Genomic DNA, 24,739 nt, shown 5'->3' with positions numbered 1-24,739 from the left:
CATCAGAGGCGTACTGAACTTTCAAGATAATCAAGTCATGTGAGCCTGACTTTGTATTAACATGCATATTCGAGGCTCATAGAGTTAGGGAGCGTATGGTATCTAACTCATAGCCATATGTATAAATCTAATAGCTAGTCCATACAACAGAAACCTTAAAAACAAAACAAGAGAACATGCATTACCTGCTAATTGAGTAACAAATAAAAAAGATATACAGATAGCACAAAGAAAATGCAAATCACCTATTGAAACACATGTTAGAGATCTGGTGTGTTCACATTTTCAGATTCATCATCCTGTTTATCATCACGCGCTTCAACTTCAGTGTCTATAAGGGAAAGAAATGCACAAAAGTTAAGGAGAAGCTTGATCAACAATAAAGGAAATTAAATGTGCAAACACAAACAATTTAATTATTCTTTCAATGAAAGGTAAAGTAGATGAGATTGTCCATTTTTATTGGAAATAATATAATGCGATGAAAGATCATTTTATCTGCAGAGGATGCTTAGCTAAGAATAGTAAAGTCATCTAAAAATAGGAAAAGCCGCTAGCTATTTGTCTCAACCTTGCAGTACTCATGAGCCTCAGCGATGTGCATTTTGTTCACACGTCCCTTGGCTACATAAGGGGCCTTCTCCTGCCACACAGATCCATCCATGTATGTATCAATAACAAATCAGCACGTCAAAAGTTACAGGAGACAAAAAGCTATCTTACCGAATCGCTAAAGAATTTCCAGTTTTCAGCAGCTTTCCTACGAATCTGAAAGTTTTCCACGACAAACAAATTGTCAATTCATCCACGAAACAATGGAAACAAATTATTATGCCTACTGATAGAGGTAAGGAGGCATTGAAGGATCGAACTGACAGCATCTACGGACGGCTTGTCATAGACGCCTTTGAAGTTGCCCATCCAGAAGATGTTCCTAACAAACGAAATCATTGTCAAATAAATCAGCGCCCATCCAGAAAAGCAAAAAAAAAAAAAGAAAAACAATTTGAAACGTGGAGGATCTCATCTTACTGATAGGTGACCAGTCCAAGAAATTCATCCTCTGACATGTCCAGTGAAATGTTCATCACCGCCAACCCGCGTGTAACATTGGAAAGGTCATGGGTCTTGGGCTTCTCTATTCCATTGCTCTTCACCGCCAGCCTGCGTGGAACATCAAAAATCTCATGGGTCGACGCACCAAAATTAACCACCAAAAATTAACCTCTATATGTTGCATCAAACGAACAAATCGATTGCCACACTTTTCTCTGAAATTTGATTATTTGCCACAGGACCACCATATATCAGTGACACAGGGTGTGGCAAATAATAAATTGCAAAAAAAAAGTGTGCCAAATTGTCAAATCCCAGTTGGATTCTTACTTGCCCTTGGCATTCTTCCCCTTCCTCAATTGGATTGCATCGCTCTTCGCTGCCAACCTGCGTAGGAATCCACAAGGTTATGTATCGACGGCTCGACGCACTAAAACTAGCAGCGTCTCTTGCATCAGAGAAACAAGATTCGGTTTGGATTCTTACTTGCTGTCGGCCTCGTCCGTGGTGGCTGTGGCTCCCATGGCTGCGATCTGCTTGCAAGCCTTCATGTCTGAACAACAGGTGAGATCGGCGCGAGGCGAACCCAGTAATCGAGCGCTCGAATTGAGATTTGTGCTCAGCTAGGGTTTGGGAGATTGGGGAGATTGGGGCATTGAGGAAATCGCCTCTTTTCCCTTATGTCAGGTACTGGGCCAAATGAAGCCAAGTCCTGGTCCGTTTTGACCTTTAGAGGCTTTATTACAATCTCTATTTTTTGCGGGTAGGTTTGGCAAAACCTATACACCGACCAGGTCGGTGGCTACCGGCCACCGCACACCCCCTGGTCGGGTATGGGCCAGGCCCATTTGAGTCTGTTAGCCTGTAGCAGTTCGTTTTTCGTTTTTCTTTTTTCTTTTCTGGTTTTTTTTTCTGTTTTCTTTTCTTTTTTCTTTTTTCTGTTTTCGGTTTTGTTTATATTTTTTCAGATTCGAAAATTTTAATTTTAAAAAAAATTTCAAATTGAGAAAATGTTTAGATTTAAAAATGTTCAAATTTGAAAACCGTTTAAATTCAAAAACCGTTCAAATTTGAAAAACCGTTCAAATATGAAATTTGTTCAAATTCGAAAGTTGTTCTAATATAAAAATCGTTCAGATTCGAAAATTGTTCAAATATAAAATTTGTTCAAATTCAGAAATGTTCAAATTCGGAAATTGTTCATAGAAAAAATACATTTTTGTTCAAATTTAAAAAATTTCAAATCTAAAAAATGTTCAGATTTTTAAGAAGTGATTTTTAAATTTAAAAAATATTTAATTTTGACAAATATTCAGATTTTAAAGAAACAACAAAAAAGAAAAAAAAAAGAAAAAAGAAAAAACGGCTTACCTGATGTTGGGCTGCGGCCCAATTAGTAACCCGGGAGGCGCGCGGGGTGTGCGGCAGCACCATCGACACCGACCAGATCGGTGGACAGCATCTCCCGGTAGGTTTTATTACAATCTTAATAGAGTACTTTTATTTTGGCAAACACCGACTTTGATAGTAAGTCGAGTCCTCCAAGATCTCTCTTACGACCTACCCAGGGCCGGTCCTAGGGATGGCACCCGCAGGGTATGGGTACGGGTAGAGCCATCCCATACCCGTACCCATCACTTTCATTCTTACCCATCATCCGTACCCGTACCCGTCGATGGGTACAACTTTTTCCCATACCCGTCACCCAGCAGGGTAAATGGGTACCCGCGGGTAAAAATACCCGCGCTTACAACTCATCAAATTGATCTAAAAAATATGACAAGAGATGAAGCGCTCGTAAATAGGGGTCTAATCATCACTAACCTACCAGTGATTGTGAGACCGGAAAACGTGGAGTTCATCCTAGCAACACGAAGGCATGATTAGGGGGAAATTGAGTAGTTTAGAATATTACGACGGCCCACTTGTTAAATTTAGATGGGTACATGGGTAAGCGGGTATGGGTTCTACGATCCCATACCCGTACCCACTCTACCCGATGGGTATGATATTTTTTCCATTTACAAACCCATGGGTAATTTTTTGTCCCATACCCGTATTCCTATTGGGTTTTTACCCGGCGGGTACGCGGGTCATGGGTACCCATTGCCATCCCTAGCCGGTCCGGTCCTGACTTTTCAAGGCCCAGGTAAAACGAAAAATGGGCCCTGCAAGGCCGTAACTATGGGACAATGGAAAATTTTCACTGCATACATACAAAGCAAAAATATTTCACTCGACTTAACTATCCCGCTATCGCCCCCACCCCCCAAAAAAGACTTAACCATCCCATTAAACAAAAATAGGATAAGTAAATTTCCATTACCAAATATGTTGATCATGATAAACCAGATACACATGGATGCACGATACAAATTTCAGCAAAAACGATGTCTTGGTTCCAAATAAAGTAGGATTTCTGGCTATGGCAAAAACAATAAGAAAATTTTCATTGCCAAATATGTTAATCATGATAACCTGGATACACATGAATGCATGATACAAATTTTAGCAAAAACAATGGCTTGTTAGGATTTCTGGCTACGGTACTCTCTTTCTTAACGGGTAAAAACAATTCTTATTAAGCAGCAAGGGTTACCGACGCCTCTAGTCCGATCTCCTGATGAGCGACAGCAGAACCCAAACTGAAACACCAGTTCTATGTTTTGATCTTGCAAAATTTCCAAGGCAATGACTCACCTTAACCTTCCCACGATCTACTTTTACAAAATTGCAAACACTACCATAGCATGTCAAAGCTTTAATCTATAAATAATACTAGCAATGAACGCGCGCGGCGGCACGCCGCGCCAAGTACGTTGGCTAATTGATGGAATAGTAGGTAAAATAACATAGATATATCACTTAGATTGTAATATGTTGGATCAGCTAAAACGGCTAGGTTGGTAAATACTTGTGGGGTTCTATACTAACGATGAAAACATCATTCTGCAATAGCTTTATTTCCTTGCATGCAATTCCTTATATGCACTCCAAAAATGTGAGCACAATGTATATGATGTAAGGAGAGGATAGACTGTACTACCCTGGTATTAGGGAGCCAGAGGTCTCTACCCTGATCAACTACTTGGTGTTATTGTTCTCATCTTCGAATGAAAGGATAATAATATATTCATTGAAGACAAAGTCAGTGCATCGTGAACCGGTACGTGCGAAGGAATCCAGGAGGTGGCAGAAAGAAGCCACAAAACCCATCTAGGGTTCCGTCCTCCTCGCCGGCGATACCGTCGGTCCGCTCCGCCTCCGGTGGCCTTGGGGCCTTGGAGGTGTGGCGGACCACGGTCCCTCGCCGGCGGGGAGTTTCCATTCTTAATTTAGTTTGCTTTTCAGTCTCTTTTTTGGGATGGTGAGGCGGCGGCTACATCTTGAAGTCAAAATAAGGTCCTCCCTGCCCTATCCTCGCTCCGGTGGTGCATCTAGCGCCGACGGAGGGCGTGTGGAGTTGTGTTCCCGTCGGATCTCCTGGGATCCGGTCGGTTTTCGTGTTTATTGTTGTGGTTTCATGATAGTCTCTTCCGATCTACGGTTGTCATCATTGGCGATGGTTGCTGCTCTGGTGTGCTGGTCCTCTGGGACCTTAGCACGACGACTTCCCGTCTGTCTACTACAACAAGCTTTGCCTGACTCCGGCGATGGAGGGGTGAGGACAGCGGCGCGCCTTCGGCTCGTGCTAGTGTTTGTAGTCGTCGCTAGGTGGTCCAAGTACCAATTTGTAATTTTTTTTACTTTTTGGGTTATTTGTACTACTGTTGATGATAATTAATAGATCGGTGGATTTTTCGCAAAAAAAATAAATATATATTCGTTGGTCATCCTTGTGGAGTAGGGGGCGTGTAGGCCAGTTTGGTTTCTTGGTAGAGGGGCTTGTTGCGCCACCGCCGGATGCATAGATGGGTTTTATTTCGAGGTGCCAATTAGTGGTTGGTTTATTGACGGTGTAGATGGGTCTCCTAGTGAAGCTATGAGATGGAAATTTCTCAGTTGTGTACTTTACACTATTTAGAAGCCAATTTGACCAGAATGCATATTTGTATTGTTCTACATGTTGCCAGAAATTACAGGGCACTGAAACTGAACTTTACAATATTTAGAAGCCAGTTAGACCAGAAGACATATTTGTATTGCTCTACATGTTGTCAATGTTGCAGGGCACTAAAACTGAACCTGCACATATTGTAATGCTCAAGGAAGTAACGATCAAAGATGGTCTACAAACATGTATGGTTTGAGGAAGTTGATGGAACGGTGATTCACTTAGGGCGCCTGTAGTATCATATCGTTGCTGCAAGGCCTGTAGCAAACATGATTACTGTTATGCATACATACAATACATGAATTATACATCATACCACTACTTGAGCTATATTATCGATGATAGCTCTACTTGCAGCTGCATTACATACTCTCCAGACATCCTAAATGGAAACTATGTTGCATACAGTTAGATATTTGGGTACTAACTTATTTTGTAGATCAAATTAAAACTACAATACATAACTTCTACACCACCAGCTCTCTATTTCTGAGAAATCTCGCTTTTACTCTTTTCGTGTCTTTTGGCTGAACAGCAGTGTCAATAATGCTGCTTAATCCAAAAGCTAGCATTTCAACAATGATTGTCGGTCCTATGTAGGTAGCATTTTGCTTGTACTATACAAAGATAATTTTTGAAGTGACATGCCATCATAATCTTGATCATACTATTGTAAGCACATGTAATGAATGCAGTGATTCGAAGCAATGGTAATACAATGAGTAAACAATTGAATCATATAGCAAAGACTTTTCATGAATAGTACTTTCAAGACAAGCATCAATAAGTCTTGCATAAGAGTTAACTCATAAAGAAATAAATTCATAGTAGAGTCATTGAAGCAACACAAAGGAAAATTAAGTTTCAGCGGTTGCTTTCAACTTATAACATGTATATCTCATGGATATTGTCAACATAAAGTAATATAATAAGTGCAATATGCAAGTATGTAGGAATCAATGCACAGTTCACACAAGTGTTTGCTTCTTGAGATGGGAGAGAAATAGGTGAACTGACTCAACATAAAAGTAAAAGAAAGGCCCTTCGCAGAGGGAAGCATTGATTGATATGTTTGTGCTAGAGCTTTGGTTTTGAAAACAAGAAACAATTTTGTCAACGGTAGTAATAAAGCATATGTGTTATGTAAATTATATCCTACAAGTTGCAAGCTTCATGCATAGTATACCAATAGTGCCCGCACCTTGTCCTAATTAGCTCGGATTACCTGGATTATCATCGCAATACATATGTTTTAACCAAGTGTCACAAAGGGGTACCTCTATGCCGCCTGTACAAAGGTCTAAGGAGAAAGCTCGCATTGGATTTCTCGCTTTTGATTATTCTCAACTTAGACATCCATACCGGGACAACATAGACAACAGATAATGGACTCCTCTTTAATGCATAAGCATTTAGCAATAAATAATATTCTCATATGAGATTGAGGATATTTGTCCAAAACTGAAACTTCCACCATGATTCATGGCTTTAGTTAGCGGCCCAATGTTCTTCTCTAACAATATGCATGCTCTAACCATTCAACTCATGGTAAATCACCCTTACTTCAGACAAGACGAACATGCATAGCAACTCACATGATATTCAACAAAGTGTTGATGGAGTCCCCAGGAACATGGATATCGCACAACAAGCAACTTAATAAGAGATAAAGTGCATAAGTACATATTCAATATCACAATAGTTTTTAGGCTATTTGTCCCATGAGCTATATATTGCAAAGAATAAGGATGGAAATTTTAAAGATAGCACTCAAGCAATTTACTTTGGAATGGTGGAGAAATACCATGTAGTAGGTAGGTATGGTGGACACAAGTGGCATAGTGTTTGGCTCAAGGATTTTGGATGCATGAGAAGTATTCCCTCTCGATACAAGGTTTAGGCTAGCAAGGTTATTTGAAACAAACACAAGTATGAACCGGTACAGAAAAACTCACATAAAAGACATATTGTAAGCATTATAAGACTCTACACCGTCTTCCTTGTTGTTCGACCCTTACTAGAAATTATCTAGACCTTAGAGAGACCAATTATGCAAACCAAATTTTAGCAAGCTCTATGTATTTCTTCATTAATAGGTGCAAAGTATATGATGCAAGAGCTTAAACATGAGCACAACAATTGCCAAGTATCACATTATCCAAGACATTTTACTAATTACCACATGTAGCATTTCCCGTTTCCAACCATATAACAATTTAACGAAGCAGATTCAACCTTCGCCATGAATATTATGAGTAAAGCCTAAGGACATATTTATCCATATGCAACAGCAGAGCGTGTCTTTCTCCCACACAATGAATGCTAGGATCCAACTTTATTCAAACAAACAAAAACAAAAACAAACAGACGCTCCAAGCAAAGTTAATAAGATGTAATGGAATAAAAATATAGTTTCACTAGAGGAACCTGATAATGTTGTCGATGAAGAAGGGGATGCCTTGGGCATCCCCAAGCTTAGACGCTTGAGTCTTCTTGAAATATGCAGGGGTGAACCACCGGGGCATCCTCAAGCTTAGAGCTTTCACTCTCCTTGATCATATTTTATCATCCTCCTCTCTTGATCCTTGAAAACTTCCTCCACACCAAACTTAAAACAACTCATTAGAGGGTTAGTGCTGTAAGAACATCTCTCATATTATGTTTTGTGTGTTTGATGTCAATATATATGATACACTAATGTTTGTTTAAGTGGTACAGGGATTACATAGATATTTATTCATGTGTGTTGGATTTGATTGTCTGTCAAAAGAAATCAGAAAAAGTTGGCCAGGCCGGATAATCCGGGCCGGATATTGTTGAAATATCCGGCCCCCTGGTTTTGGCTAAGTCTTCGAGGAAATGCGGCTCAGTATGGGGGCCGGACATTTGCCCGGATAATGTCCCGGTATTGTACCAGGGCCGGTGTGACGCCCCCGGACCGGTACCATGAGGATCCCAGCGAAACCGCTGAAATCCGCATGATATCGATTCAGAGACGCCCTCCGACACGACGTGCGCGACGAATCACACACGTGATGTCAGAGGAATTAACACGAGCGGTAACATTACAACAGGATTACAATAGAGCCCACAAGATACATATATTACAACAACGACTCCAACGAGTCAAGATACAAATATACAATACAAAGATCCAAATCATACGGAAGTTCGAATACGTCCGAGTACGGACAAGATACAAATTGGACTAAGAGTCCCGAAGATAACCAGTGGCGTCCATAACCCCTGCCCGGGCCAAGCCGGAAGGGTAACCTTGCTAACGTCATCATCTCGTACCTGTCAAAGTCGGGCCATCGGTTGCCGACAAAAGGGGAGGAGACAAAAAGAAAGGAAGGCGAGGGTAAGTACCATTGGCACGTACTTGCGAGACAAGACCAGCTATGCTCGCTGGTGGGCGGTATAAACTTCACCCGGCTATATGTGGAGTTTAGCGGCAGCAAAGCTACTATCCAATAGAGACACGCTACAACATCCGTCTACTCAGAGAAGATAAGAGAGCGCACAAGGTAACAGATAAATACTACACAAACATAACCTGCACCGAATACACATATCCCCTTCAACAACTGCGAAGAGGCAATGTAAAAGGCACTCAACGGTGGACAAGTTTTATTAGGTATCGGTTGTAGTAATGCTAGATTACTAATCAAGTTATTAGCAAATTATTATCAACAACATAAATGTGTAAGTTGTTCTATGATCAAGCCATACAATTCCAAGTCGTCCATAACCGCGGACACGGCTTATCGATAAGATGTACACCCTGCAGGGGTTGCCCAAATGTAACCATACGCATGCTCGAACCCACTTACTACAGGTGGAGTCTCACATCAAGACCGTTCCCAATGCAAGAGAAAGTTTAAGGGGAGCCACCCCGCTAAGCTACCCGTGACGAAGTTCGGCCGTACTCCGATACGGACCCAGAGGTTTGTGTCAATGGCTAAGCTAAGTGTGAACAACTCTGCTTGTCGCTAATCGTTCCACGATATGAGTACGTAACAGTAATATAAACACCCGAAGGCAACGAAGTAAATCGTGCATCGTGCATATGAGCAAATAAAACCAAGGTTGTGGCTCCCAATAAACGGACTCGAGGAAAGGTAGTGGGTGATGGGGGTCCCACTCCCCACGTACGGGTAGAGCGCTCAATCTCGGAACAGCATAACAAGAACTCGGGTCCTAGGGGACATTAGCAAGTCAAAGTTTCGATGCTTTCGCAAAGGGGCTCACGGATGCCTCTCGCTTACAATTTTAGTTGTTAACAAATAAGTAAAGTGTGATTATCTCCAACAACCGATATAGCATGTAAAAACCTCCCAACAACCCAACATATCCCGATAACAGATCGAGATAAACAACGAGAGCCTAAACACGCCTACGACTCGCAAGGTCGGCAAACAACAAACAATAGGTAGGGCGAGGAGGTGTATCTCGGACATATAGGTAACGAGTGGATAGGACACGTGACACAGCGAGAATCGCAACATAAGGATAGCAATAGATCAAAAGAGCATGTAAAAGTAAAATAGGTGAAGGGGTGGGCTCGCCTCGTGAAAAGCTAGCGAGAAGAACTTGTCGGAGCACTCGTCGTATCTCACAACACCACTTCGCGATCCTATCCGGGAAGAAGCAAATGCTGAAACACACAACGTATGCAATCTTACTACTACGGATAAAGAACCAGCATGCTCATGATATGGTATGCATGCATGACATGGCAAACATGGTGCAATGCAACTTATCCAATTTAATCGGAGTCAGAACCCCGGACACGCAATTTATGGTTGAAGTTGCATTTCTACCGGCAAATTTAAGTGTTTATTAGCATGGCATATCATGGCAGGGGTGCGCTACTTCAAGTTTAAACGGAGCGGGGAAAACCTAGGTGGTGTTCCGAAATACTCCGCAAATCATGGTAGGTGAACATGCACGACTATCAACGCACGACATGATGCAGGATGCAAACAGGCATATGGATGGCATATTCATGTTCCTCATATTTTTCTGATCAATTTTCATATATAACACTTTTTATTTGGAGTTATATTTTGTAAGATATGAAACAACACATTTTTAATAAAAGAATAAACGGATGGACAAGGGATGAGCTGGGTCGGATTGAGATGGATATGGGCTACCTGCAGCATCGGGGTTGACTGGCGGCCAAGTGGGCTGAGGCCCATCTAGAATTCGGAGGAGGTAAAAAGAATTGTGCCTCAGGCTGGAATTGAACCCAACACCTCACGAGTGAACACCAGAGTACAGACCATCTCACTTCAAAAAAAAAAGAGTACAGACCATCTACTCTGTGATTCAGATATGAACAAATGAATGAGTCACGAGTTTTGAACAAGGTCATCTGGATAACATGGATTAAGGAACAAATAAAAGGTGGATATTGGCTGCGGGGATTTGAACCTGGGTCGATCCGGTTGAGGACGACGAGAACCAGCCACCGGGCTAGATCGATGTTGCTTGTTTAGGACGGGAAGCATCGGTACAAAATAAGACGAAACAGGCGAGACGAGCTTGCACGCGTGTCTGTCCATGGCGGAGACTCGGGTCAAGTTCGATCCGGCGATTCACGGCCGAACTAGGACGGGAAGTTGGCGTCGGGGATGCAGCTGAACTTGAGGAAGCCGGTGGTGTGCTCGGTTTGGCCGGAGGAGGACGAGGGCGGCCGGAATCGACGCCGGAGCATGGCGGCCATGGAGGAGAAACGGCGACTTTGCGCTTGATTCGGAGCGCCCGGCTCGATTCCTTGTACCGGGTTGAAGAGGAGGACGAGGCGCATCTCCCGGTGGTCTTATCTCGGCGAGGGCGGTCTCTAGCATCGGCGCCATGGTGAGGAGATGGTGGCAGTGTTGTTCGTTGGCTCACAGAGAAGAAGAAAAAGTGAGAAGAGATGGGGGCGGCGGCGCAAGGGAGGAAGGTGGAAGAGGACTAGGGTTTGCGGGGCTATAAAGGAGAGGGGAGAGAGCAGGTGAGGCTGTGTGGTGGTGGAGCGCGGTGACGTCGGCCACGGCGGTCACGCATCCCGCGTGCCAGGAAGAAAAGCGAGGGGAGGGGGTACCGGTTCGATGCTGGGCTAGAAAAGGAGGTGGGCTGCAGGGAAGGATAGAGAGAAGGTAGGCGGGCCATGGAGGTGGGCTTGGAGAGGAGGTGGGCTTGGAGAGGATGGCTGCTCCGGGAAGGTTGAGGTTTGAAACCTTTTTCTTTAGATTTAAAAACCAGAATTGAAAACCTTTTGAAACCCAAACAAAACAACACCAAAGTTATTTTGAATTCTGAAAACGTTGAAGTAATTTTTATTTTAGTTGATAGCTTTGAAGTTAGGGTTTTATTAAATGAAAAGACAAGAGGAGGTTTGTTATATAAACCATATGAGAGGGAAGACACAAAATATTTTTCATTTAAAATAATTTTATTTTGTTAAAATCATGTGGATGATATGATGCATGATGCATGATGATGCACAAAAAGAAAAGAACAAACAATTCTAATAGGGGTGCTACCCGGGGCCGTTACAATCGACACCACTAACAAGGGATCGCGCCCCGAGATCCCACGCCAAGGTACGGGGAGAGAGGTGGAACTAACGGATCTTCTGGCGACGTGTCGATCTCCTCGACACCACTAACAAGAATTGTTGCTCCATGTAGAACGGCCGACACCACTAACAAGAAGTCGTTGTTCCGCTGTTGATGATGCGCTTCTGTCGGGATCCTCCGAAGATCAGACCTATTAGGCGAGGGGCAAAGATCGTCCAACCCGCGTCGGAACCTAAGACTCAGAGAACTCAGATAAGAAAGAGGACTCAAAACTCGCATAGGTAAGGAGAGAAAGAATAGAGGTAAGGAGAAAATCAGAGCTAATCAGATCTATCCAACGATGTTTTCAGAAAATAGTTTGGACTCTAAACTCAACGACCGTTGGCAAGGTTATCCTACAGGCTCGGACTAGTGGGGTACCGTCAACCTGGGCTCTGATACCAACTTGTGACGCCCCCGGACCGGTACCATGAGGATCCCAGCGAAACCGCTGAAATCCGCATGATATCGATTCAGAGACGCCCTCCGACACGACGTGCGCGACGAATCACACACGTGATGTCAGAGGAATTAACACGAGCGGTAACATTACAACAGGATTACAATAGAGCCCACAAGATACATATATTACAACAACGACTCCAACGAGTCAAGATACAAATATACAATACAAAGATCCAAATCATACAGAAGTTCGAATACGTCCGAGTACGGACAAGATACAAATTGGACTAAGAGTCCTGAAGATAACGATGGCGTCCATAACCCTGCCCAGGCCAAGCCGGAAGGGTAACCTTGCTAACGTCATCATCTCGTACCTGTCAAAGTCGGGCCATCGGTTGCCGACAAAAGGGGGAGGAGACAAAAAGAAAGGAAGGCGAGGGTAAGTACCATTGGCACGTACTTGCGAGACAAGACCAGCTATGCTCGCTGGTGGGCGGTATAAACTTCACCCGGCTATATGTGGAGTTTAGCGGCAGCAAAGCTACTATCCAATAGAGACACGCTACAACATCCGTCTACTCAGAGAAGATAAGAGAGCGCACAAGGTAACGAGATAAATACTACACAAACATAACCCAGCCGAATACACATATCCCCTTCAACAAGCTGCGAAGAGGCAATGTAAAAGGCACTCAACGGTGGACAAGTTTTATTAGGTATCGGTTGTAGTAATGCTAGATTACTAATCAAGTTATTAGCAAATTATTATCAACAACATAAATGTGTAAGTTGTTCTATGATCAAGCCATACAATTCCAAGTCGTCCATAACCGCGGACACGGCTTATCGATAAGATGTACACCCTGCAGGGGTTGCCCAAATGTAACCATACGCATGCTCGAACCCACTTACTACAGGTGGAGTCTCACATCAAGACCGTTCCCAATGCAAGAGAAAGTTTAAGGGGAGCCACCCCGCTAAGCTACCCGTGACGAAGTTCGGCCGTACTCCGATACGGACCCAGAGGTTTGTGTCAACGGCTAAGCTAAGTGTGAACAACCTGCTGTCGCTAATCGTTCCACGATATGAGTACAGAACAGAATATAAACACCCGAAGGCAACAGAAGTAAATCGTACATCGTGCATATGAGCAAATAAAACCAAGGTTGTGGCTCCCAATAAACGGACTCGAGGAAAGGTAGTGGGTGATGGGGGTCCCACTCCCCCACGTACGGGTAGAGCGCTCAATCTCGGAACAGATAACAAGAACTCGGGTCCTAGGGGACATTAGCAAGTCAAAGTTTCGATGCTTTCGCAAAGGGGCTCACGGATGCCTCGCTTACAATTTTAGTTGTTAACAAATAAGTAAAGTGTGATTATCTCCAACAACTGATATAGCATGTAAAAACCTCCCAACAACCCAACATATCCCGATAACAGATCGAGATAAACAACAGAGCCTAAACACGCCTACGACTCGCAAGGCTGGCAAACAACAAACAATAGGTAGGGCGAGGAGGTGTATCTCGGACATATAGGTAACAGGTGGATAGGACACGTGACACAGCAGAATCGCAACATAAGGATAGCAATAGATCAAAAGAGCATGTAAAAGTAAAATAGGTGAAGGGGTGGGCTCGCCTGTGAAAAGCTGCAGAAGAACTTGTCGGAGCACTCGTCGTATCTCACAACACCACTTCGCGATCCTATCCGGGAAGAAGCAAATGCTGAAACACACAACGTATGCAATCTTACTACTACGGATAAAGAACCAGCATGCTCATGATATGGTATGCATGCATGACATGGCAAACATGGTGCAATGCAACTTATCCAATTTAATCGGAGTCAGAACCCCGGACACGCAATTTATGGTTGAAGTTGCATTTCTACCGGCAAATTTAAGTGTTTATTAGCATGGCATATCATGGCAGGGGTGCGCTACTTCAAGTTTAAACGGAGCGGGGAAAACCTAGGTGGTGTTCCGAAATACTCCGCAAATCTGTTAGGTGAACATGCACGACTATCAACGCACGACATGATGCAGGATGCAAACAGGCATATGGATGGCATATTCATGTTCCTCATATTTTTCTGATCAATTTTCATATATAACACTTTTTATTTGGAGTTATATTTTGTAAGATATGAAACAACACATTTTTAATAAAAGAATAAACGGATGGACAAGGGATGAGCTGGGTCGGATTGAGATGGATATGGGCTACCTGCAGCATCGGGGTTGATCTGGCGGCCAAGTGGGCTGAGGCCCATCTAGAATTCGGAGGAGGTAAAAAGAATTGTGCCTCAGGCTGGAATTGAACCCAACACCTCACGAGTGAACACCAGAGTACAGACCATCTCACTTCAAAAAAAAAAGAGTACAGACCATCTACTCTGTGATTCAGATATGAACAAATGAATGAGTCACGAGTTTTGAACAAGGTCATCTGGATAACATGGATTAAGGAACAAATAAAAGGTGGATATTGGGCTGCGGGGATTTGAACTCGGGTCGATCCGGTTGAGGACGACGAGAACCAGCCACTCGGGCTAGATCGATGTTGCTTGTTTAGGACGGGAAGCATCGGTACAAAATAAGACAGAAACAGCGAGACGAGCTTGCACGCGTCCGTCCATGGCGGAGACTCGGGTCAAGTTCGATCCGGCGATTCACGGCGAACTAGGACGGGGAAGTTGGCGTCGGGGATGCAGCTGAACTTGAGGAAGCCGGTGGTGTGCTCGGTTTGGCCGGAGGAGGACGAGGGCGGCCGGAATCGACGCCGGAGCATGGCGGCCATGGAGGAGAAACGGCGACTTTGCGCTTGATTCAGAGCGCCCCGGCTCGATTCCTTGTACCGGGTTGAAGAGGAGGACGAGGCGCATCTCCCGGTGGTCTTATCTCGGCGAGGGCGGTCTCTAGCATCGGCGCCATGGTGAGGAGATGGTGGCGGTGTTGTTCGTTGGCTCACGAGAGAAGAAGAAAAAGTGAGAAGAGATGGGGCGGCGGCGCAAGGGAGGAAGGTGGAAGAGGACTAGGGTTTGCGGGGCTATAAAGGAGAGGGGAGAGAGCGAGGTGAGGCTGTGTGGTGGTGGAGCGCGGTGACGTACGCCACGGCGGTCACGCATCCCGCGTGCCGGGAAGAAAAGCGAGGGGAGGGAGTACCGGTTCGATCGTTGGGCTAGAAAAGGAGGTGGGGCTGCGGGGAAGGATAGAGAGAAGGTAGGCGGGCCATGGAGGTGGGCTTGGAGAGGAGGTGGGCTTGGAGAGGATGGCTGCTCCGGGAAGGTTGAGGTTTGAAACCTTTTTCTTTAGATTTAAAAACCAGAATTGAAAACCTTTTGAAACCCAAACAAAACAACACCAAAGTTATTTTGAATTCTGAAAACGTTGAAGTAATTTTTATTTTAGTTGATAGCTTTGAAGTTAGGGTTTTATTAAATGAAAAGACAAGAGGAGGTTTGTTATATAAACCATATGAGAGGGAAGACACAAAATATTTTTCATTTAAAATAATTTTATTTTGTTAAAATCATGTGGATGATATGATGCATGATGCATGATGATGCACAAAAAGAAAAGAACAAACAATTCTAATAGGGGTGCTACCCGGGGCCGTTACAATCGACACCACTAACAAGGGATCGCGCCCCGAGATCCCACGCCAAGGTACGGGGGAGAGAGGTGGAACTAGCGGATCTTCAGGCGACGTGTCGATCTCCTCGACACCACTAACAAGAATTGTTGCTCCATGTAGAACGGCCGACACCACTAACAAGAAGTCGTTGTTCCGCTGTTGATGATGCGCTTCCGACGGGATCCTCCGAAGATCGGACCTAATAGGTGAGGGCAAAGATCGTCCAACCCACGTCGGAACCTAAGACTCAGAGAACTCAGATAAGAAAGAGGACTCAAAACTCGCATAGGTAAGGAGAGAAAGAATAGAGGTAAGGAGAAAATCAGAGCTAATCAGATCTATCCAACGATGTTTTCAGAAAATAGTTTGGACTCTAAACTCAACGACCGTTGGCAAGGTTATCCTACAGGCTCGGACTAGTGGGGTACCAGTCAACCTGGGCTCTGATACCAACTTGTGACGCCCCCGGACCGGTACCATGAGGATCCCAGCGAAACCGCTGAAATCCGCATGATATCGATTCAGAGACGCCCTCCGACACGACGTGCGCGACGAATCACACACGTGATGTCAGAGGAATTAACACGAGCGGTAACATTACAACAGGATTACAATAGAGCCCACAAGATACATATATTACAACAACGACTCCAACGAGTCAAGATACAAATATACAATACAAAGATCCAAATCATACGAAAGTTCGAATACGTCCGAGTACGGACAAGATACAAATTGGACTAAGAGTCCCGAAGATAACCGATGGCGTCCATAACCCCTGCCCAGGCCAAGCCGGAAGGGTAACCTTGCTAACGTCATCATCTCGTACTGTCAAAGTCGGGCCATCGGTTGCCGACAAAAGGGGAGGAGACAAAAAGAAAGGAAGGCGAGGGTAAGTACCATTGGCACGTACTTGCGAGACAAGACCAGCTATGCTCGCTGGTGGGCGGTATAAACTTCACCCGGCTATATGTGGAGTTTAGCGGCAGCAAAGCTACTATCCAATAGAGACACGCTACAACATCCGTCTACTCAGAGAAGATAAGAGAGCGCACAAGGTAACAGATAAATACTACACAAACATAACCCAGCCGAATACACATATCCCCTTCAACAACTGCGAAGAGGCAATGTAAAAGGCACTCAACGGTGGACAAGTTTTATTAGGTATCGGTTGTAGTAATGCTAGATTACTAATCAAGTTATTAGCAAATTATTATCAACAACATAAATGTGTAAGTTGTTCTATGATCAAGCCATACAATTCCAAGTCGTCCATAACCGCGGACACGGCTTATCGATAAGATGTACACCCTGCAGGGGTTGCCCAAATGTAACCATACGCATGCTCGAACCCACTTACTACAGGTGGAGTCTCACATCAAGACCGTTCCCAATGCAAGAGAAAGTTTAAGGGGAGCCACCCCGCTAAGCTACCCGTGACGAAGTTCGGCCGTACTCCGATACGGACCCAGAGGTTTGTGTCAACGGCTAAGCTAAGTGTGAACAACCTGTCGTCGCTAATCGTTCCACGATATGAGTACGTACAGAATATAAACACCCGAAGGCAACAGGAAGTAAATCGTGCATCGTGCATATGAGCAAATAAAACCAAGGTTGTGGCTCCCAATAAACAGACTCGAGGAAAGGTAGTGGGTGATGGGGGTCCCACTCCCCCACGTACGGGTAGAGCGCTCAATCTCGGAACAGATAACAAGAACTCGGGTCCTAGGGGACATTAGCAAGTCAAAGTTTCGATGCTTTCGCAAAGGGGCTCACAGATGCCTCTGCTTACAATTTTAGTTGTTAACAAATAAGTAAAGTGTGATTATCTCCAACAACTGATATAGCATGTAAAAACCTCCCAACAACCCAACATATCCCGATAACAGATCGAGATAAACAACAGAGCCTAAACACGCCTACGACTCGCAAGGCCGGCAAACAACAAACAATAGGTAGGGCGAGGAGGTGTATCTCGGACATATAGGTAACAGGTGGATAGGACACGTGACACAGCGAGAATCGCAACATAAGGATAGCAATAGATCAAAAGAGCATGTAAAAGTAAAATAGGTGAAGGGGTGGGCTCGCACTGTGAAAAGTCAGCAGAAGAACTTGTCGGAGCACTCGTCGTATCTCACAACACCACTTCGCGATCCTATCCGGGAAGAAGCAAATGCTGAAACACACAACGTATGCAATCTTACTACTACGGATAAAGAACCAAGCATGCTCATGATATGGTATGCATGCATGACATGGCAAACATGGTGCAATGCAACTTATCCAATTTAATCGGAGTCGGAACCCCGGACACGCAATTTATGGTTGAAGTTGCATTTCTACCGGTAAATTTAAGTGTTGATTAGCATGGCATATCATGGCAGGGGTGCGCTACTTCAAGTTTAAACGGAGCGGGGAAAACCTAGGTGGTGTTCCGAAATACTCCGTAAATACGGTAGGTGAACATGCACGACTATCAACGCACGACATGATGCAGGATGCAAACAGGCATATGGATGGCATATTCATGTTCCTCATATTTTTCTGATCAATTTTCATATATAACACTTTTTATTTGGAGTTATATTTTGTAAGATATGAAACAACACATTTTTAATAAAAGAATAAACGGATGGACAAGGGATGAGCTGGGTCGGATTGAGATGGATATGGGCTACCTGCAGCATCGGGGTTGACTGGCGGCCAAGTGGGCTGAGGCCCATCTAGAATTCGGAGGAGGTAAAAAGAATTGTGCCTCAGGCTGGAATTGAACCCAACACCTCACGAGTGAACACCAGAGTACAGACCATCTACTCTGTGATTCAGATATGAACAAATGAATGAGTCACGAGTTTTGAACAAGGTCATCTGGATAACATGGATTAAGGAACAAATAAAAGGTGGATATTGGCTGCGGGGATTTGAACCTGGGTCGATCTGGTTGAGGACGACAGAACCAGCCACTGGGCTAGATCGATGTTGCTGTTTAGGACGGGAAGCATCGGTACAAAATAAGACAGAAACAGGCAGACGAGCTTGCACGCGTCTGTCCATGGCGGAGACTCAGGTCAAGTTCGATCCAGCGATTCACAGCGAACTAGGACGGGGAAGTTGGCGTCGGGGATGCAGCTGAACTTGAGGAAGCCGGTGGTGTGCTCGGTTTGGCCGGAGGAGGACGAGGGCGGCCGGAATCGACGCCGGAGCATGGCGGCCATGGAGGAGAAACGGCGACTTTGCGCTTGATTCAGAGCGCCCCGGCTCGATTCCTTGTACCAGGTTGAAGAGGAGGACGAGGCGCATCTCCCGGTGGTCTTATCTCGGCGAGGGGCGGTCTCTAGCATCGGCGCCATGGTGAGGAGATGGTGGCAGTGTTGTTCGTTGGCTCACAGAGAAGAAGAAAAAGTGAGAAGAGATGGGGGCGGCGGCGCAAGGGAGGAAGGTGGAAGAGGACTAGGGTTTGCGGGGCTATAAAGGAGAGGGGAGAGAGCAGGTGAGGCTGTGTGGTGGTGGAGCGCGGTGACGTCGGCCACGGCGGTCACGCATCCCGCGTGCCAGGAAGAAAAGCGAGGGGAGGGGGTACCGGTTCGATGCTGGGCTAGAAAAGGAGGTGGGCTGCAGGGAAGGATAGAGAGAAGGTAGGCGGGCCATGGAGGTGGGCTTGGAGAGGAGGTGGGCTTGGAGAGGATGGCTGCTCCGGGAAGGTTGAGGTTTGAAACCTTTTTCTTTAGATTTAAAAACCAGAATTGAAAACCTTTTGAAACCCAAACAAAACAACACCAAAGTTATTTTGAATTCTGAAAACGTTGAAGTAATTTTTATTTTAGTTGATAGCTTTGAAGTTAGGGTTTTATTAAATGAAAAGACAAGAGGAGGTTTGTTATATAAACCATATGAGAGGGAAGACACAAAATATTTTTCATTTAAAATAATTTTATTTTGTTAAAATCATGTGGATGATATGATGCATGATGCATGATGATGCACAAAAAGAAAAGAACAAACAATTCTAATAGGGGTGCTACCCGGGGCCGTTACAGCCGGATTATCCGGGCCGGATATTTTGGAAATATCCGACCCCCTCGTTTTTGGCTAAGGACTGGAAGCAATGTGAATCAGTACATGGCCCGGACATTTGGCCGGACAATGTCACACTTTTGTCCCAATGGCCGGATTATCCGGGGGGGGCGGATTATCCGGCCCTTACTTAGGCCGGATTATCCGGCCCCGAGCTGACAACGGCTCAATTTTGAAGGGAGGTATAAATACCCCCCTTCTTCTACCTTGGTTGCTTGCTCAATCATTATCCAAGAAATCTGCCAAGCCACCTCCATTAGAGCCACCTCAAAGAAAGTCAAGATTCACAAGATCTCCTTCCTCCCCCAACCAAAGCTCTTGATCTTTGGAGATTCGAAGGAGAAGACACCGATCTACATCCTCACCGAAGCGTTCTTCATTTCCCCTCTCTTGTTTGAGGGATCTCATGCTAGTGTTCCTATTTGGTTCCCTAGTTGATTTGTGTTGATGTATTGTTGTTGATTGTTGTGTTGTAACAGATTTGGGAGCCTCCAATTTGGTTGTGGATGTGTGCCCCAAGAACCTTGTAAAGGCCCGGTTTCCGCCTCGAGGAAATCCCTTAGTGGAAGTGGGCTAGGCCTTCGTGGCGTTGCTCACCGGAGATCCGAGTGAAGCCTTCGTGGCTGTTGGTTTGGCTTTCGTAGCAACCACACTCCTCCAAACGTAGACGTACCTTCTTGCAAAGGAAGGGAACTACGGGAATCATCTCCGTGTCATCGCGTGCTCCACTCTCGGTTACCTCTATCCTATTCTCTCTATATTGCTTAGATATATCTTGCTTAGTTGTTAGCCTTGTCATATAGGAAAATTCACTTAGTTGCATATCTAGAGAATTTACCCTTTGTGTCAAGCCTAAATTGAAAAAGAACTAAAAATTGGTTAGCACCTATTCACCCCCCCCCCCTCTAGGTGCGGCATACGATCCTTTCAATTGGTATCAGAGCCTCGGCTCTTATTTCGGGCTTAACCGCCTAAGAGTATGCCGGACGAGGAGTCCTCGGAAGGGGCCACCAAGACGGTCTCCGTGGAAGACTTCAATTCGTTGAAGTCCTCCGTGGAAGCCCAAATGGAAAGCATGAAAAAGATGCTTGCCGAGCTTTTGGCTCCGGCCCGTTCCAAGGCTCCTAGTGTAGAGGTAAAAGACACGGGTGCGTTAGATGAGGGAGAGGCTTCGGACTTACCCTCATCTACCAAACCCGTGGAAGGTGATAACTTAAACACTATCAAATCTCCCATTGCATCTCCTAAGGGAACTAATGGAAGTGAGAGCTACAATCGAGTACCTCCACCTTTCCAATCACCCGATATACCGGTTCCCCATCCCCATTTGAACATTCGGGGCGACCCACCTAAGTTTTCTATTGAAAATTTCGATACTTGGCAATTTGAGTTCCGCTCTCATGTTTGTAGTGCCTCAAATGAATTATGGAGAATCATCATGGTGGGCTTCAAGCCATACAACCCCGACAATTTGACTAGAAGAGAAGCGGTTGATAGTCAACTCAACAACACCGCCTTGCACATGATTCAAACTAGTGTGGGGACAAAGGAATTGCATCGTGTCCGGAACTACACCACCGCCAAGGAAGCTTGGGATGGTTTGACCGCTAGTTGCATTGGAAGTGAGAGCACAAGGAGGAACAAGTATAATGCTCTCAAGAATAAAGCCGAAGGGTTCTTGAGGCTACTCGGATGAAGATCATGAAGACATGTATGGAAGACTTCTCACCGTTGCCGATGCCTTCCGGCTTATTGGTGCCACCCACATAAATGACTCTTGGATCAAGGAGAAGTACATTGAATGCATGATGCCATTTGTACCCATTGATGTCAAGACTCTTGTGGGGAGGGAATGCTATTCCTCTCTCACCTCTCAACAAGTCGTGCACGAGATGCAAGCTCTCAAGGTGCTTGAGGAAGCCTCTCATGATTCTCGCAATCGTGCTCTTGGGATGGCAAAAGGTTCCAACCTTGCCTTGGTGGTCAACTCCGTCGATGAAGTGATTCCTCAAGAATCTTATAGGGCATCTTGGAGCATGACCTATCCGGAAGATTTGCAATGCCACTACCATGACCACATGGCCTTCCATGCAAAGTCGTTTTGGATTGATCCCTCCAAGGCCAAGGAAGACAACATCAAGAGGAACAACAAAAGTGGGTTCACTAGCTTTGGTCCAAAGACAAGATCATGCTACAATTGTGATGACAAGCGCCACTTCATTGCCGAATGCCCCTATGAGAATAGAGAGCTTCATAATGGGAGGCTCATTCCCAAGGACAAGAGCAAAGACTCAAAGGGCAAATATTCAAAGCCCCTCAACAAGAAGTTCTACAACAACAAGACCAAGAAGGGCAAGAGGCCCTCAAGAGTTGTGCTAGTAACAAGGGAAGAATATTCTTCTGATGAAGTTGAAAGTTCTAGTGGTGATGAAGATGAAGAAAGCTCAAAGGAATTGGCCGCCATCGTCACCACCAACACACCCTCTTCATCTCTCTTTGAATCTCCCAATGAGAACCCTCATATCAAGAATGCACATTGCTTCATGGCAAGGTCTTCCTTGGACACACCTATTGTGCTATCAACTCAAGAAGAGTATACCTCCAGGAGATGATGATGTTGATGATGAAGAAGATGCAACCTCTAATGGATTGGTCGCTCTTGCCTCCCTCTCCACCAACTCTTCATCACCAAGTGAATCCCCCAATGAGGTCATTCTTGTGGAGGAAGAAAGTTGCCTCATGGCTAAATCCTCCGAGGTATCATCCCCTAACCCCTCTATGCCTAACTTATCTAGTGATCTAGGGGTTGATGATGCTAGTCTAAAAGTGAAACAAGAAATGCTAGAGTTTGATGATTTCATTCTAAACCTACAAGGTAACACTAAAAAGCATGTCTCAAGCCTCATGGTTCGTATAGCTCAACAAAGTGATATGCTTGAGAAAAAGGGTCAAATAGAGAGAGAAGACTCTCTTGAAATCCATGCCCTTAAAAATGCTCTTGAGGAAAGTCAAGAAACTATAGCTTCTCTTGAGGAGAGGCTAGAAACTCTTGAAGAGCCTCAAGATAAAATTAACAAGCTCACTAAAGCTAGAGATCTTGCTAGAGCTAAGACTAAAGTGCTTAAAAAGGAAAAGGCCCAATTTGAGGTTGATCATGAGAAACTTGTGAAAAATCTAGATGAACTAGACAAAGCTCACAAAGCTTTGAAGAGTGAATACACTCTCTTATCCAAGTCTTATGAGCAACTTCAAATTAGGCTTGCTTCATATGACATACCTAGTACCTCTACTCCTTCATGTGATCATGCAAATATAATTGAGGAAAATGCTAGGTTGAAAGATGAACTTGCTAGGACCTCCTCTCCCCAAAGTAAACTTTCCTTGGATGATCTTTTGAGTAAGCAAAGGTCAAACAATGGGAAGGAGGGACTTGGTTTTAATACCAAGGCTAAAAAGGCAAACAAGAAAAAGACCAAGCCCGCACATGAAAAAGCTAATGGTGAACCCCGAAAGGACAACACTATTAATGATGATGGTGCGGGAATAGATAACCCTCACTATGTTCTCTTCAAAGATTATTATGGTGATGTCTATGCTAAATATGTTGGTCCTTATGATGGTTATGTTGCTTGGTCTATTTGGGTCCCGAAGACCCTTGTTGCTAACAAAAGAGGACCCATTGAAAAATGGGTACCTAAATCCAAGAATTGATCTCATGTAGGACTATGCTTATCGGAGGTTCAAAATGGGTACTTGATAGTGGATGTACAAGTCATATGGCCGAGTCGGCAAGAACCTCGTCAAGGAGTTGAGGCCTAACATAAATGATATCACCGTCTCCTTTGGCGATAATTCTACATCCGAGGTATTGGGTTTTGGCAAGGTTGTGGTTGCACACAACATTACTCTTGTGGATGTCATGCTTGTCAAAACCCTTGGTTACAATTTGCTTTCCGTTTCCGCCCTTGGCAAGATGGGTTTCGCCGTCTTTATTGATAATGATATTGTGGTCCTCTTGTGGAGCAAGACTCTAAAAGTCGCATTCGTTGGGTATCGCGAACACAACTTGTATGTGGTGGACTTTTCGGGGACCACCACGTCAAGTGCGATGTGCCTATTCGGAAAGGCGGACGTGGGTTGGTTGTGGCATCGCCGCCTAGCCCATGTCAACATGAGAACTTTGCAAAGTCTTCACAAGGGGAACCATATTGTGGGACTAATGGAAAATGTGTCTTTTGCCAAAGATCGTGTTTGTAGGGCTTGTGTTGAAGGCAAAATGCATGACTCTCCGCATCCAAGCAAGACCATCATCTCTTCCAAGAGGATCTTGGAGCTCCTCCATGTGGATCTCTTTGGTCCCGTTACTCATGCAAGTCTTGGTGCGAAGAAACATTGCTTGGTGATTGTCGATGACTACTCAAGATACACTTGGGTCTACTTTCTCAAGACGAAAGATGAGACTCAACAAATATTCATTGACTTTGCTACCGAGGTGCAACGCCAACACAACCTCCTCATTATGGCAATAAGAAGTGACAACGGCTCCGAGTTCAAGAACTACACACTCAATGATTTTCTTAGTGATGAGGGGATTCGTCATCAATATTCCGCTGCTTACACCCCTCAACAAAATGGTGTTGCGGAGAGGAAGAACCGGACTCTTATGGATATGGCAAGGTCTATGATGGCGGAGTATAAATCCCGCTATAACTTTTGGGCCGAAGCCATCTCCACCGCTTGTCACTCCTCCAACCGGCTCTATCTCCGCAAGGGCTTGAACAAGACTCCATATGAAATACTCACCGGGAACAAGCCTAATATCTCATACTTCAAGGTGTTCGGGTGTAAGTGTTTCTACAAAATCAAAGGAGTTCGTTTGTCTAAATTTGCTCCTA

General features: G+C 44.7%; 1 protein-coding gene across 1 annotated transcript; it reads right to left on the bottom strand.

Annotated features, from left to right (window-relative positions):
- Positions 1–201: 201 nt before the first annotated feature.
- Positions 202–1,724, bottom strand: LOC124657049. Its single transcript, XM_047195679.1, has 7 exons — positions 1,543–1,724; positions 1,387–1,443; positions 1,033–1,164; positions 877–934; positions 724–768; positions 572–643; positions 202–331 (listed from the first exon to the last, which is right to left on the bottom strand). The coding sequence occupies exons 1-7, from the start codon at positions 1,605–1,607 to the stop codon at positions 278–280; spliced, it is 483 nt and encodes a 160-aa protein (XP_047051635.1). The 5' UTR covers positions 1,608–1,724; the 3' UTR covers positions 202–277.
- Positions 1,725–24,739: the final 23,015 nt, after the last annotated feature.

The sequence above is a fragment of the Lolium rigidum genome, chromosome 5 (genome assembly GCF_022539505.1).
Source record: "Lolium rigidum isolate FL_2022 chromosome 5, APGP_CSIRO_Lrig_0.1, whole genome shotgun sequence".
Classification (NCBI taxonomy): domain Eukaryota; kingdom Viridiplantae; phylum Streptophyta; class Magnoliopsida; order Poales; family Poaceae; genus Lolium; species Lolium rigidum.
Note: the sequence above shows the minus strand (reverse complement) of the source record. Positions and strands in the feature narration are given on the sequence as shown.

Bases quoted from the DNA above. Each gene is read 5' to 3' on its own strand.
- LOC124657049 (XM_047195679.1), bottom strand. From the start codon at position 1,607: ATGAAGGCTTGCAAGCAGATCGCAGCCATGGGAGCCACAGCCACCACG. The intron at 935-1,032 runs GTAAGATGAGAT...TTCGTTTGTTAG, and splicing joins CTTGGACTGGTCACCTATCA to GAACATCTTCTGGATGGGCA. The intron at 769-876 runs GTCAGTTCGATC...GAAAACTTTCAG, and splicing joins ACAAGCCGTCCGTAGATGCT to ATTCGTAGGAAAGCTGCTGA.